The 15,475-nt window shown below is 25.0% G+C and overlaps 2 protein-coding genes across 5 annotated transcripts; one reads left to right on the top strand and one right to left on the bottom strand.

Moving 5' to 3' along the window:
- The first annotated feature begins 3 nt into the window (after positions 1-3).
- Positions 4-5,355, top strand: LOC127071717 (beclin 1-associated autophagy-related key regulator). 3 transcript variants are annotated; one of them, XM_051011286.1, is made up of 9 exons: positions 4-381; positions 634-739; positions 877-958; positions 1,056-1,293; positions 1,369-1,541; positions 1,617-1,770; positions 1,862-2,038; positions 2,121-2,250; positions 2,316-5,355. In XM_051011286.1, exons 1-9 carry the CDS (start codon positions 182-184, stop codon positions 2,478-2,480), a joined length of 1,425 nt encoding a protein of 474 aa, XP_050867243.1. In that variant the 5' UTR covers positions 4-181; the 3' UTR covers positions 2,481-5,355. The 3 variants fall into 3 exon arrangements, with proteins under 3 accessions (XP_050867243.1, XP_050867242.1, XP_050867241.1); XM_051011285.1 differs by having other exon boundaries at positions 1,366-1,541; XM_051011284.1 differs by having other exon boundaries at positions 6-381; positions 1,357-1,541.
- Positions 5,356-6,085: 730 nt separating this feature from the next.
- LOC127071871 (protein phosphatase 1B) lies at positions 6,086-15,264 on the bottom strand. Of its 2 annotated transcripts, none has more exons than XM_051011646.1 (6): positions 15,059-15,263; positions 13,559-14,478; positions 13,262-13,379; positions 11,186-11,297; positions 10,752-10,806; positions 6,086-6,598 (listed from the first exon to the last, which is right to left on the bottom strand). In XM_051011646.1, exons 2-6 carry the CDS (start codon positions 14,369-14,371, stop codon positions 6,581-6,583), a joined length of 1,116 nt encoding a protein of 371 aa, XP_050867603.1. In that variant the 5' UTR covers positions 14,372-14,478; positions 15,059-15,263; the 3' UTR covers positions 6,086-6,580. The 2 variants fall into 2 exon arrangements, with proteins under 2 accessions (XP_050867603.1, XP_050867602.1); XM_051011645.1 differs by lacking the exon at positions 6,086-6,598 and adding an exon at positions 7,661-8,277 and having other exon boundaries at positions 15,059-15,264.
- Between the last annotated feature and the right edge of the window lie 211 nt (positions 15,265-15,475).

Here is a 15,475-nt window from a genome sequence, read left to right as displayed (position 1 = left end):
TAAATTAGAAGTCGGATTAAGTGCCTCGTCATATGTAATAGATAAAAGTGAAAAAAGCAATATTATTCGATAGGTCAGATATCACAATGTGGCGCGGTTTAACATTACAAGTAAATATTGGATCAGCTGATGAGTGACAACAGACAGACGAAGTCCGCGTTCATGGTTCTGGTTTTTGGTTATGGCGACAAGCAGTTCGGACGGTTCTTGTAACGCTCCTGCAGATTTTCATCTTTCCTCTGAATTAGAAGACGTTTCTAATCGTTTAACCGTTAATTTATTAAAGTGTCCACTGTGCCATAATAGTCGACGAATTTTTTATTGTCGACAATGTATTCAAAATGGAGATTTCATTCATTTAAATGCTGTTTACTCAGAACGGTATATATACATATTACTATTTCTGATTATATCTTTCTAATTATATTTTTCTATTATAAAAATTAAACTATTTAACTTTTAAGCAAAGTATTAAGATTATCTACAAGGTACAAGACTTCTCTTGTTAAATTTTGTATAAGAGTAAAAGATATCAGTTGAATACACTTGTGTCTCTAGACTTTATATAAAATTAGAAAAATATTTGATGACTAGAATAGTAGTATGATAATATATAAATTTTTCTTTATTTAGTTTTGCAGATAAGCAACTACGATTATTTCGTTTAAAAGCTGCCAGAGCTCAACTGGAAGAAAAATGTATGAAGGCTCTTGAAAAACATAAACAGAAGGATAAATTGGTATTTACAAAATATATTTATTTCATGAGAATATTGTAACAAATTAAATATTTATGACTTGAGTTAATGCTTGCTATTTTTTATTTTGTTATTTTATATTGTTACAATATGTTATACATTTTGCATTTTTTATACAGATATGCGATATAAATGTTTGTAAAGAAAGAATTAGACTTCTTCAATTATTAGTTCACGAAACCAGACAAAGTATAAACAGAGGTATGTTTCTAAAATTATTAATTGTATTTATTATTTTTGCATGTAAAATTTAATTTGAAATATTAATATGTATTGTATTAATTTTAATCTATGGTAGGTAATCAACGTTTAAACGTTCTAAAAGATGTGAATTCTCAGTTGGCATTAAGAATCCCTAGACATGAAGAAAGAATTGAAAGGTTACATAAGTTGGCTAATACCATGCGTTTGAAACAAGAAAAACATAAAGATGCAGTTGATCGAAAACGACAACAATTAAAGAAAGTTATCAGAATTGCTGCTAAACAATTGATTCAATACATATTTCCACTCTCACAGGTGCAATCTAACAGAAGGTAAACTTTATGTTAGAATAATAAAATTTATAATAATTATGATATGTATTAACATATTTACAGTTTATGTAGTAGTGAAGAAGATGTAAATGCAGATGTGGTTACTTGTGCATTAGCAGATGCATCAGGAACATCATATGTAAGAGGTAGATGGATTAATGATGCAGAAAATGCTTCAGAAGTACAACATCGTATCATTGCTCCAACATTACCAGGATCAGGCGATTATAGTGCTTATTCTTTATGGGGTAATTACCTTAGACATTAATTCATCTGAAAGTATTTATTAGAAGTTGTTACCTATCATTTTATTTGTGTCGTAGTTGCTGCAAATAAAGATGGCGTACCTGGTACAAATAAAGAACCATTGCACAATCCAGCATACAATATCAGTGCCGCTTTAACTTTTGCCACACAACTTGTCAATATCATAGCATATTATGTAAATGTAAGATTACCTTACAAACTTGGTTATGGGTAAGTGGTGAGCTATATATAATTTATCAGGTTTATTTATTGATTTACAATATGCATATGTAGTAAAATATTATAACTAATACATTTTTAGAGAATTTTGTGGCAATGAAATGTCGGATCAGAAATTTGCTAGAAAGGTAGCAAGACTTAACAGTAATGTTCTACATTTATGCTTTACACAAAATACAGATATTGCAGTGCTTCATCCAATGCACACTTTACAAAATCTAATGCACTTACTCAATACTGAAATCAGTGATCTTGGAAGGTATAATAATATATCTAATACTTTATATGAGAAAAAAATATATAATTATTTCTAATGAAAATAAATATCTATTGTTACATAGAATTGGTCCAATGGAAGTTGATCCAAATGTAATAGCACAATTGTATAGTCAGTTAGTTCCTGACTTGGAAAACAGTGATGATTCTGCTTCTGATGAGGAAGAAGATGCTTTTAATTGGGAGTGGGAAGCAGTAAGTCACAACAGTTTTTGAAAAATTTTATTAATGTCTGAATAAATTTTTTATGTTCTTTGAAGGTCCCAAATGTCGCATGTCCTGAAATGACAGTTCCCATTCCTGGATCCTTGGTTAATCAACAATCTTCTAGTATGCAAGTGAATCAGAGCGTTGCTGGAGGCTTGGTAACAAGTGCTGCAGCTAGTATTGCCTCTATTTGGCGTGGTTGGACAACCAATAAATAGACTGCTTTTTTTTACTGATACACTTCTTTTTATACAGATTTTAATTAAATACTTCAATATGTATGTACATATTGAAATATATATCCTTTAGAAATGCTTTAAGGTGTATGTCTTATAAAAATGTCATTTATCTTTTACGTAATATGTTTGTTCTGTTAGATGTAATTTTTCAAATTAAAAATAGTTTGTATATAGATATAAATTTTTTAAATCCTATGCGATATTAAAGAATTTTAGTTAATGATATAAATTGTTTTATTATGTTAGAACTATATTATTATTGAAGTCTGAAGGGTTGTACACGTATTTCTATTGCTATCTAAGATTCATGATACATTTGATTTTCGTTAGGCACTATCGGAAATATGGTAAAGAATACGTACCAGATGGTATGCTGTGAAACGGAAGTGGGACGAAAAACAAGATATATATTTGACTTATTTTTTTGAATCCACAACATATAGCAAGAAATGTTGCTTAACTGGAATCCTGTATTCTGGTATATTATAATACATTGTTTTATTAATCGTTTTTTTACGATTTAATATCGCAATATATGTGAGTTTATAATGACTGCCTTATTAGTGATTACTGTTATTTTTGCAGTACTTTGTGATTACTTTGTCTTAAAATATTTAAGATAGATCACGCTTCCTTAAATTAAATACAATATTAATATTTTTATTTATAAAATTGTAGAGAAGTTATGTGATTAGTATGCTCTTTTGATTATGAATGCTTAAAATAATTTTAAGGGACATATCAAAATAATTTGTTTCCTTGAAATTTATAATTATTTCATAAACTTTACAAACTACTTAAAATATTTATATCTTTTTTTTGGCACGTTTGTAAATAAACCAATGTGCTCACAAAAAAGTCGATAATATTAATTAAACTAACTTATTCTTATACATTGTATTACTATTACAATCCTTATAGCATTCAAATATTGTATTATATAAGTCGTTATATGCATTCTAAAAGTATACTATAATTTGTTCAAAAACTAAAAAATCAAAAACACAATTTATCGAAAATTTCATGCGTGAGAATGTTATTGTAAATAAAATTTATTCACACGAATTACAATTACTGCTCTATTGGCTATATATACATGTGCGTGTGTATATATTTATTAAATTGTTAATAATATAATATGTAAATGACTAATATTCCATTTATAGTTTACAGCACAATATATACGATATAATAAGAAACATAATGAAATCACAATTTGTGCACATAAATACAGTGCAGTGGTACCAAACAGTGTAATTTACATTGGACGATTTAGATAAATTATTAAGTATCAGAGTAAAATTATTTTTGTACGTAAAAACAGAAAATTTCATTTCATAAATTCATTGTCATATTTGCCTTATGCTTACTTTTATAAAAGGTAAATAAAGTTATTTATTTAATTAGCTCATGTATTTAATTATATATATTGCTTTTAAAATTAAATAGAGCTAAGAATTGCTTACTGTTATACAAACTTTAGTAACATATTAATTTTTTATTTACAATTGCTGCTTAAAATTAGTATAGATTTGTAAGATTAGTAGTATAGATTAGTAAAATTAGTATAGATTGCAAAATGAAAGTGATGTAATAATTAAATAAATCGAAAATGATATAACAAATACACATATACACGCGCGCATACACATATTTGCAAAATACATTATTGTAGTCTATTTGAGCAATTGAAATTTGATGACATTAAGGCAAATGTGGCAATTCTAAGGAATATTTAAACATAAAAACTATATATTATAGAAACTATATATTATTGTAATAAATGGAAATTCAAAATTATAGAAATATTTAATGATCATAAATTTTTTGGAACAAATTAAAATGCATTATGTAGATATTGCTAAGCGAAGATTTAACTATATTTATACAATATAGCACAAAATTTTATGTATATAAATTAATAAGGATATTTTTTTTTATTTAATTATTTATATTTATAATATCAAATATCAGTAACTATAAGTACTGAGCTTGATAGAGTTTGTTCATCAAGATAAAAGATATAGAAAATTACAAGACACATTTCACATGTGTCTAAACAGCTAAAATATTTAATAAATAATATATAGACAGGAATGTGTGTGTGTGAATGATATATTATTTATATTAATTAACATGGCTGTTTTTCTAGAAGATGTGTCATTGTGATATACATTAAATAAACCAGGAATTTTTTTTACTACTTACTTTTGATAAAATATTAATGAATTAATTCATTTTCTTCATTATTTTATATACAATATTTTTCTCAGTATATATTGTAGAATTTGTTGAAATACTTGTTCTTAAGAAAAGAAGGGATAAGTAATCATTAATGAAGGCATTGGATTAATGGTGAATAATTTATTTTTTGTGATGTAGAAATATTGCTTTAAATGTACGAGAATAGTATGTGTGATAATGACACAAAAAATTAGTCAACTACAATTTCCTTTTTATTACATAACATATTCATTTACATAAAGTAATCTTGTTGACATATGTATATTGCCTTATGTGACACTTGTAGAACATAAACCTTTTTTTCAAGTATATTGTGTGCTAAATTTTAAATTTTATACTATAGAATAATATTTTGTAAAATACCGCATCCGATTTTAGCTTGGATTCTTAAAAGAGTTTAACTGATTTAATTAGATCAACTTTAAAATTGGTCCCAAATCTCATAGCCAAGAATAAAAAATCATTAAAGAATGTTTAATTCAATAAATATAAAAAATAATAATGGATATAACATAATTTAAATATTTAATATATGAATGTTTTTATAATTCAAATATGATTGTAACGAAATATGTTATCAAAAACGTCATATTAAAAGATTATAATAAATTTAAAAGATGTAAAGATTGATCATTTTCATTATCAGTAATTATATATAATATAATTTGTTATACTTGAATAAACATTTCAAAAAATTAAGCATAGTATGTAAAATAATATTTATTATATATCCAATAAAATTTATTTTATCAGTTTTATTTTATATATATATATATATATATATATATATATATATATATATATATATATATATATATATATATATATATATATATGAAAAAGTAAAAGTCATATATGAAAATGAAGTCTTGTTGTCATTTTCAGCTTTGATGATGATGTTTAGAAGATTAATATAATAAATATTTGTTACTATATTTTTCATTATTTAAGACACATTCTATCATATTATATTGAGTATTTAAATAAATAAAAGAGTGAATCTGTTAAAAGAATATAGACATAAAGAAAATGTAAAAGCCTATACATATATTAATTACAGTCTAATAAAAACATATTGTTATATATAGTTATTGTAATATGTTTTTAAAATATCAATGATTCAATTTATAAAAAATTGCAATCTAACTGGAAATATAAAACAGAAATACATTTCTAATAATGTAGATGCAATTATAAAAAATACATTAAATCGTGATAAAATAATATTCTTGTAACTCGATATTTGAGTTTGAAATCAAATTAGTTTTCATTAGAACATTTAATAAAAAAAAAAACATTTTAAACATAATCTATCTTTTTTAAAATCATATAACTCGTCTTCAAAGCATCTTTTATATATGAGATACATGTATGAAGAAAGTTCTTATTTTATCTTCTTTATACTGAAAAAAACATTCTTATCAAATAAATATGTATGTGTGTGTATATATAATATATATATATATATATATAGTTTTTGAAACATTATACGTAGCAAAAGATATCAATGTATTATATAATATAAACTAAACACAAAATAATCTAAAATTAATTCACAAAAAATAAGAAGCAATATTTAATCCTTGGCTACAGATAAGGTATTTTGTACAGTTGATCTTAGAGTTATAATTTGATATTAGCTATATAGTATGATGTATGATGACTTCCATGATAAATCATCAAATATGTGTTTGTATTATTTATTGCCATCTTGCACAGTTTCTGCTCATGTAGCACTCCACTATGTTTCTTGCTGATGGACATTTCACTTTCACCATTATTGGACTGGCCAGTCTATTGCATACATGTATCAAACTGTACACATACTCAGTACACTAACTGGACTGTGAATTCTGTAAGCACATCATTATATAGTATTTTAATTGTTAAATATATATATTTGTATAAGCAATTAATGAGAGATAAAGTTAACACAGTTTACAAAAGATATATATATATATATATATATATATATATATATATATATAAATTTTGTATATCTAAATAATCTATTAATAATATAAACTTTCTAATCTTAATTTTTTAAAAATGAAAAATATTTACAAAACTTACTGTAATAAATTTCGAAGATGAAAATATGTTTCAATTTTTAAATACAACGATTATAATTTTTTTGAGATAACCATATAGTGATTAATATAGTAATGAAGCTTGATAACATTCAACCATGCTAGTTAGTTTCAGAAAAGCTTTTTAATGATGCTATGTTAATTTAAAATGATGTGCTTAAGTATTGTAAATATATAACTTCTTTTTCATATATAAAATAGAATATATATCAATATTTCATAGAAGTCACCTATTCATAATGCTATAATGCAAAAAATAATACATTTCTTTGAACGGAAATTAATTTAATATTTGTAGCTCTTAATTAGAATCAAGTTGTTAAAAATGAAGAATAAAATATTTCGGAAAAATGATAAAAATGAAAAACAATCAAGTCATATAAATTATATTACAAAAAATTAATGACCATATTGTTTCAATAAAATTAATTAAAAATACTATTATAAAATGTTATGATTATCGATTGGAAACAATGAATAATAAATTACTAGTTTTTTGTTTATGAAGACATATATTTTACACGATCTTTGTTTATATAATATAGTCCTATTCTGAAAATACATATCTTAAAGTTAGCTCTTTATGAAAAAAATATATTATAATGAAATATAGGATTTTTATATGGTAGTATTATAAAATAATTATAATCAATGTGAGATTATTATATTAGACCATTTAATATTTCCTCTTTTTAAAAATTATGATCAAAATTTATTTAAATTATTTTATTTTATTGATTTTACATGACATTAAAACACAGAAATACAGAATAGGACTATAAATAAAGAAAACTTCATTATTAGAAAAAAGAAAAACAATTGTAATTCACATTCAAGTTAGGATCAAAGACCTGTTTTATTTAAAACTACTTTTAAATGTTTGTACTATCATAAATCATATTTCTATATATATACACACACCCACAAAGTCAACAATTTCATAATATTTTACATATAAATAGGATATAGTTCAAATAATAAGACATTAATAAATTAAAATTTATATATATTTAAAGAATATTTTTTTTTAATGCAAGCCAAAAATAAAATAGTTTCTGTTCTTTTGTAATGTATATTGATTTCACAAAACTTATCTCACGAATGTTTTTATTTTTTCCAGAATGTTTTACTACTATCAATGTTGTAATTTGTAAAGTAATTTTTGTTTTTAAAGGGAACTATGTTGTAATCATTAAACATCATATAAAAGCTTAAAAATTGGCAAACACATCTATCCAATTGTTCACAGTTATATGATTAATTCTATTTAGAATATCATTGGTAAATAATGGCTTTGAAATATTAAATTATAAAAGTAAAATCAAATGTCAAACTAAATAGCTAGTAATATTATAATTGAGATATAATCCACTCCAGCAGAATAATTATGTGCAAAATGTTGCATATCACAAGTATGATATCAATTGCTTTCCCTCAGGGCACTACACATGCAACAATAAAATCAGTGTTATTAATATCTGAAATAAAAAAATTAAAAGTATCAATTGTTTCAAGCTTTACAATTTAGAAAAATCACATTTAGTAAAAATAGACCATCATTCTACAGTATTTGAAGTATATATTGTACTTTAATATATTATTTCAAAATAATCTATCCAGTTTTGTTAATTTCAGAACGGTTTCTTATAATCAGAAATGGTACGTACTTTGGTACATCTATGCTACAGTTTTAAATTAGTGGATAGCCTTGAAAATTAGTTTCCATTTTGTTCAAAGATATTAAGAATAACTAATTTATTTAAAAATGAAATTTATAAAGAAAACAATAATGTCCACAATTTTTTAAAATTCATTGTAATGAATAATTCTGAAATATATTTTTATTGTTTGTATATACTTAATACTTTTATCTGTCATTTTCCAGTGAAGATATATAAGATTACCATAATGAAAATTATTATAATATATGTGTGTATATATATATTTTTTTATATTACAGAATATTGTAACAGACACATATTATTTTAATATAATTGCAAATCTTTATGTATTTATCTTATAATGCAGAAAGCACATGATTTAACATATAATTAGTTTGAAAGTAAATTTATTTGCCTGATTAAATGAATATTAATTTGAGAAACTAAGATCAAGGCCATCATGATCGCCACAACTCCACTACCACTTAAATTTTACAATTACCAGAGTAAAATATGAATACACACTTTCATAGACATAACTTTATGCATATATACAAAGATAGTACTAGATAAATCTAGTGATCAGTTTTGCTACTCTTTTTATGTAAGTATTCTGGTAATCTGGAATATAGAATTAATAACAATATACATGTGTATAGAACAGATTTTGATTAAAGAGTAGCAAAGACCAACCAAGAAGTAAATATTCTGAGTATGAATCCCTCTAGGACTACAAAAATATATAAATATATATAGTAATATTATGCATTTTTATCAACGTAGAGCAAGAGGGTATTACAGAAATACTCTACTAAGTTATTAGGAAGGTAATAAAATTTTGCTTTTTCCCAGGGCACTATAATACCAATAATTATATAATTTAATTATTATTAAAAATGATATTATTTATTTCAGATGTTTGTAAATATATATATTATGTCAAATATAACCATTAATTTTAATATAAAAATTTTATGAGAAGTGTTTTCCAACAATGTATTGAACAAATTTGTTTAATACTTAGAAATGCCTGATAATCAATTTTTATTTTACAATCATTCTTTACAGGTGATTTATTTATTACTTCTTCACATTGTGCAGTTTAAATAATAAAAAATCAAATATGTATGCACATATTTCTTAGTATAATATCTCTAAACCCTCTGCATATAATAACTGTAATATAAACATTTTTTCATTTCCTGGATAAAGAGAAATTTATAAAATCTAACAATAGATAGTGATAATTATTAAAACCAGCAATACCAACACTGATTGGAATTAGCTGTAGGACTTGTAATATGCATTCTGAGAATTTCATCTTAGAACGTGCAATGTAATGAGTTTTATTTCCATTTTTTATGTATAGCATACTTGTTTCTAAAGTTCTGTGTGTATTTCTTAAATGATTCAAATAGAATTCTCTAAAAAATTTGTATGCATTATAAAAAACTAAGTAAAAGAAATTTTGAATTGACATATATTCTTTATTATTATGACTTTGTAAATTCTATTTCTGAATTGAAGTTGAAGTCTAAATGAGATAACAAAAGAATAAGTGTTTAGAAAGTAATAACAAATACAATTAAGTAAAAAATATTTTTGTATAAATATTTTAAGTTCAATTCTTTTATCCCCTATCACCATGCAACTTTAGACTTAATGTTTTTCAAATTATTAATTCTTAATTATAATTTACTTAAACTCATAGCAGATATTATTATTCTGTAAATAAACAAAGTAAATTTTTAAGTTTTTTATGTGTATTTTTCATTTCTTTTAACATATATATGTGTATTATGTACACACACCACACACACATGCACGTGCGCGTTTTCTTTTGGAATGAGAAATATTGTGTGTTTCAATTTCTTTACTTTTACTTTTTTCATGTCAAGTTATATAAGGACATTAATCTGCACATTATTTATGGCAGATTTATTTCATTCAACCTCGATTTTAATATATCAATTTTTTCTTGCTCTTTTTAATTAAAAAAAAAAAAATAAAAAAAATAAAAAAAAATAAAAAGAAAAGAAAAAGAAAAGAGAAAAAAAAAGAAAAATGAAAAAGAAAAAGAAAGAAAAAATTTACATACCATGAGCTATCACTAAAATAAATGTTTTTCTGGTTTAAAATCTGCATCATTTTATGAATGAAAACGGGATAAGTCTATTAATTATAATTGTACATTTGATGCAGTATAAAAAAATCAGCATTATATATAAAGGGAATCAATCATATAGAAGACTTACACTATCCGCTTTCTTAGGACATAATTCTCGAAACACTTGTTCGATCAAAAGTTGCCTGTAATAAAAAATACAAAATATTATTGATTTGTAAGACTTGATTAAAAGTTAAAACTTTTAGTCATTTTTTATACATACAATGATAATAGAAAGTGTGTATAATATAAGAAGAGAAAATAATTGGATTCTTGCCTACAATAAAAATCTAATTTTAATCAGGAAATGAGCCAAATTTGTAAAAGACTGTTATATTCTTATACTTAGTGGTAAAATTAACTATTTAATCTTATTACAATTTTGTTGTAAAAACTATGTTGAAATTTTATTTCAGTATAAAAGACATAATTTTCATTGTTTTCATTTGTAAGTATAATATAAAAAACGATGTAATTGAGAAAAAAATATAAATGACATATCATAAAGAAAACAATACTTACTTAGCTGAAAGACCACCACCAGGAGGCAGATTGGGAAACTCTTGGTCCACAAGAAGTTGTAATAGTTTCAAATAGTCAATCTTATCCTCTTGTTTTTGTTCTGCTACTATTTCTATGAAAGTAATAAAAACTATTAATATTTATTTTGCCACTTAATTGTAAAAAATAAATGCATTCCTATTATTTTAGTAATGAAAATAATGTAAAGACATGTATAAATTACATTTTTATGTTGCAGCAAGAAAGTTATATAGTTGGAAATACTATGTATACTGGATGTAACATTTGTCATAGGTATTTCAATATATCATATACAAGGAAATTACTTTAATAATAATAGGAAAAAATAAATATTAAAAAAAATTAAAATTGGTATTAATAATTCAATAGAAACATCTATAGTAAAACATGAAATACATCAAATATATGCTATAAGTGTCATCACATAAGAATATTGTAATGTTCATGAATCTATAAATCGAAAAAAACAATTGCATATTATATAGTTTCCAAAAAAGTGGATATACATAATTGATAAATAGAAAACATGTGTAAATAGTATATCTTTCATGCAATATTTTTTCTATTATATAAAAATTATTATTATATATGTGTGTATATATATGTATATATATACATATATATATATGTATATATATTTATATATATATGTATATATATATATATATATATATATATATATATATAAAGGAAAATATATTAACTAGAATTACATACACGTGCATCTACTTAGGACTGGAATAATATATTTTACAGTACATTTCTTATGGGAATATATGAAGCATACTCCGGTCTTAAGTAGATACATTAATATCACGTTTTTCTTAAAGTAGTGTATATATTTTTTGGTTGTCTTTATCCACCTCTGGAATTGTCAAGTATAGATCCTTCTTCTTCACTATTTATATATATGATCTTTTCAGTTGTCATGTTCCTCCATAAGAAATGCATTGTTTACAAAATAACATAAAAACATTATGTGAAGTTCCTCTAGACTTTTTTAAAAATGTTTTCACCTACCTGCTACATTGCTTTAATATATAAGAGAGGAACAAACAACTTCCTTAATATAACTTTAACTTATTTTATTGTTTGTCTAGGCACCTGTCAACTCCAAGGGTGGAATATATCTCTAAATAATAATAATTTTGTATTTGAAGTAAGTTTAATCTTTGAAAAAGTCAGTATATTACAATTTTCTAAATTGATATATAAACCAAAAGTTTTCACTTATATGAGTGAAAGTACCCTGTTATTTGCATTTTTTAAATATATGTAGGTTTACTGCTACATGAGGATAGCAAACACATAAATAATATAGAATTGTTATCATCTCAATTCTGATAAAATTACAAGATAGTAGGTGATGGTAATCAGACTAATTATTTCTATTTGTATATAAGATGGTTAGAGTTGTCAAATTCAAAGACAAATATACAGATATATGAGAATAATCAGATATAATAATGTAGATTATTATCATCTACTTATATGGCACCAAGAATTATTTTAAAAATATATAATGACACTTTTTAATATACGATAAATCTTAGAGAAAATTAATAGATAAATTTGTAGTAAATTTTATATAAATAATGTTGGTCCATAATTTATATCCTATTATTATAGTTATAAATATACTATTTTTATTCATAAATATTCTTGTACCTTCAATATCACTATTTTAAAAGAAGATTCATATATGTGCATGTGCACATAATATTTATATAATCAGAACATTATTGTAATAATTGACAAATCTTTAAATATATCTCTTTCTTGAACTTCAAGATTTGTACATAATGTTTCTATATTGCGCGAATCAATTTGTTTTTCATATAACTTTATGAAGACTAAACAACTCACATAACTTAATAAATTGCTATTCAATATTTATAAGTATGTAAGGATTTAAATACACAAAATTAATTTTCTAGATATTAATTCTTACTTTAACTAAATCTTAGAAGGAATGTCATGTGTGACATTGTGATCTGGTATTAACACAACAACAAAAAGAATATAATGAATGTGTATATGGAAAAGTGAAAGAACCTTTAATTCTCCTTTCAATGGCCATTTCCAGCTCAGCTTCCTTCTCCTGTGCTTCAGAATTTGGTTTTGGTGCAGCAGGAAACGTAACCAAGACTATACTCATATTGTCTCTGCTACCCTATAATACAATTTTTATTTAATATGACAACTTTTATATCAGCTATGTAGGATGTTCCAATATATATTTGAAATGAACATGGAAATTTACAAGAAACCTAATAACAAATTTGTAACACTAAAGTAAGAAAATAGAGTTTACTAATCTGTATGTACAATATATGTCAAGTAAAAAATTACCTTGTAAAGACATGTGTCTATGACTTGGTTTGTGACTGCTTCTAAGTCATCCGTAAGCAATAGCCTTGATCGTATAAAATTACATAAGTCTTCGTTGTTCATTACATCCCAAATACCATCACATGCTAAAACTAGAAATTCATCGTGTTCATCATCTCTGTCTCTTACGAATATTTCTGGTTCTGGTGACACTAACTGTTCGCAGGGGCCCCTATCTTTCAAATTTTTGTACTCATAATCTCCCAGTGCTCTTGAAACTGCTAATGAACCATTTACTCTTTGTACCATTACACTTCCACCTGCATTTTGTATTCTTTCTTTCTCTGCTGTTAAAAAAGGTTTATGATCTCGTGTTGAGAATACCGGGCTTCCAGAACTACAGAGTACAGCTCTAGAATCGCCGCAATTAGCAATATATATATTTCTGGGACATATAAATGCACAAACTGCTGTAGAACCAGATTTATCTGTTCCAGAGCTCATTTCTGGTAAGTCTCTCATTTCATCGTCAAGCTGAAGAAATCCAGAATGTATTCCTTTGATGACATCTTCGGCTTTGAATTCTTCAGTCTTCATTATGCACTCTAACAAATGCTCTGCACTATGTTCTGATACCAATGCACCTGCATGACCATCAAACACCGCAAAATAACTCCAATCTGAAAGGCCACCTTCTAATCCAGTTATAGCTCTGTGAGCATCTTCCATTTCCAATCTCCAACCCTGCATGCTGGCAACGCCATATCGCAATCCATTGCCAGCTCCATGTTCATTATATTTATCTGTTTTAGGAGTATCCAAAAATGCCCCCATAGTATTTATCAAATACTTGCTACTTTGGTAGACTAATCAGTTTTCTTTGATATTATTTAATCAGCATTTTTCAATGTACAATGATCTAATACTTTTCTTCGTTTTACCTAAAATGATAAAAGAAAAAAAGTAAGCTAACCTTTCTTTTTTTCATTACTAATACGAAAAGTTAATGTTATTGCGTTTCATTTATAATTATATCTAAAGAATATCAACGATAAATATTTCGTTTTAAACAGGAGATTTCAATGATGATCTTAGAAATGCGCACTTGTAAGAGTACGATGATCGAACTTGGCCTTTAGAATGACACATCGATAGATATGAAATATTCCAGAAATTAAGAGATTTCTTTCGTCATTTGAATAGAGATAAATATAAAATAATATAATTAAAAATAATGTTTGAATGTCGTAAGGAGTTTTCGTTATAATCTTCTGTAAGAACGCTTTAATAGTCATGGAATGAGAATGATCAGTTACCGGCAAACGTACCGCCAATACTTCGCTAATATCACAATACACTGAGCAAATACATAGGATAGTTATCTAGAGCAGAAAAGCATAAGCTTTGGCAGACATAAGCAGTATAATATTATGACGAAAAAATTCATTTACGGCAACGCCAAATTTTGCGACTAAAATAGTTTTACCTTAACTGCTTAGCTCATTCGCGAAAAAAACTTACATGAAAAGATTTTGGCCAAATATCATCATTACTTTCGGAAGAGTATATATTCGGATATATGTGCGTTACAGCGTGCGTGGTATTACGCTAATCGACTCGTTCCATGTTTTTCCAAATGCGCACGAATATTACCATCGCCAACGTTTCCCTTTGCTCTAAGCTCACACACACAGAAACAATGAAATCGACTTACGCAAATGGCGGATACGCACAGATCAACCTTCGCGCCTGCGCTATTTATTAATAGCCAAGCGTCATGGCGTCATTTTTGACCAATTAGAACAACAGGATTTCCATTGCACGCGGGTCATTTCAAATTATTTTTAAAGATGAAAAATCATATGAAAAAAATATGATTTCATTAATAAATATCATGAAACTTTTGTTTATATTCTTGTTTTTTTTTATACTCTTGCG

The sequence above is a fragment of the Vespula vulgaris genome, chromosome 23 (genome assembly GCF_905475345.1).
Source record: "Vespula vulgaris chromosome 23, iyVesVulg1.1, whole genome shotgun sequence".
Lineage (NCBI taxonomy): Eukaryota > Metazoa > Arthropoda > Insecta > Hymenoptera > Vespidae > Vespula > Vespula vulgaris.
Note: the sequence above shows the minus strand (reverse complement) of the source record. Positions and strands in the feature narration are given on the sequence as shown.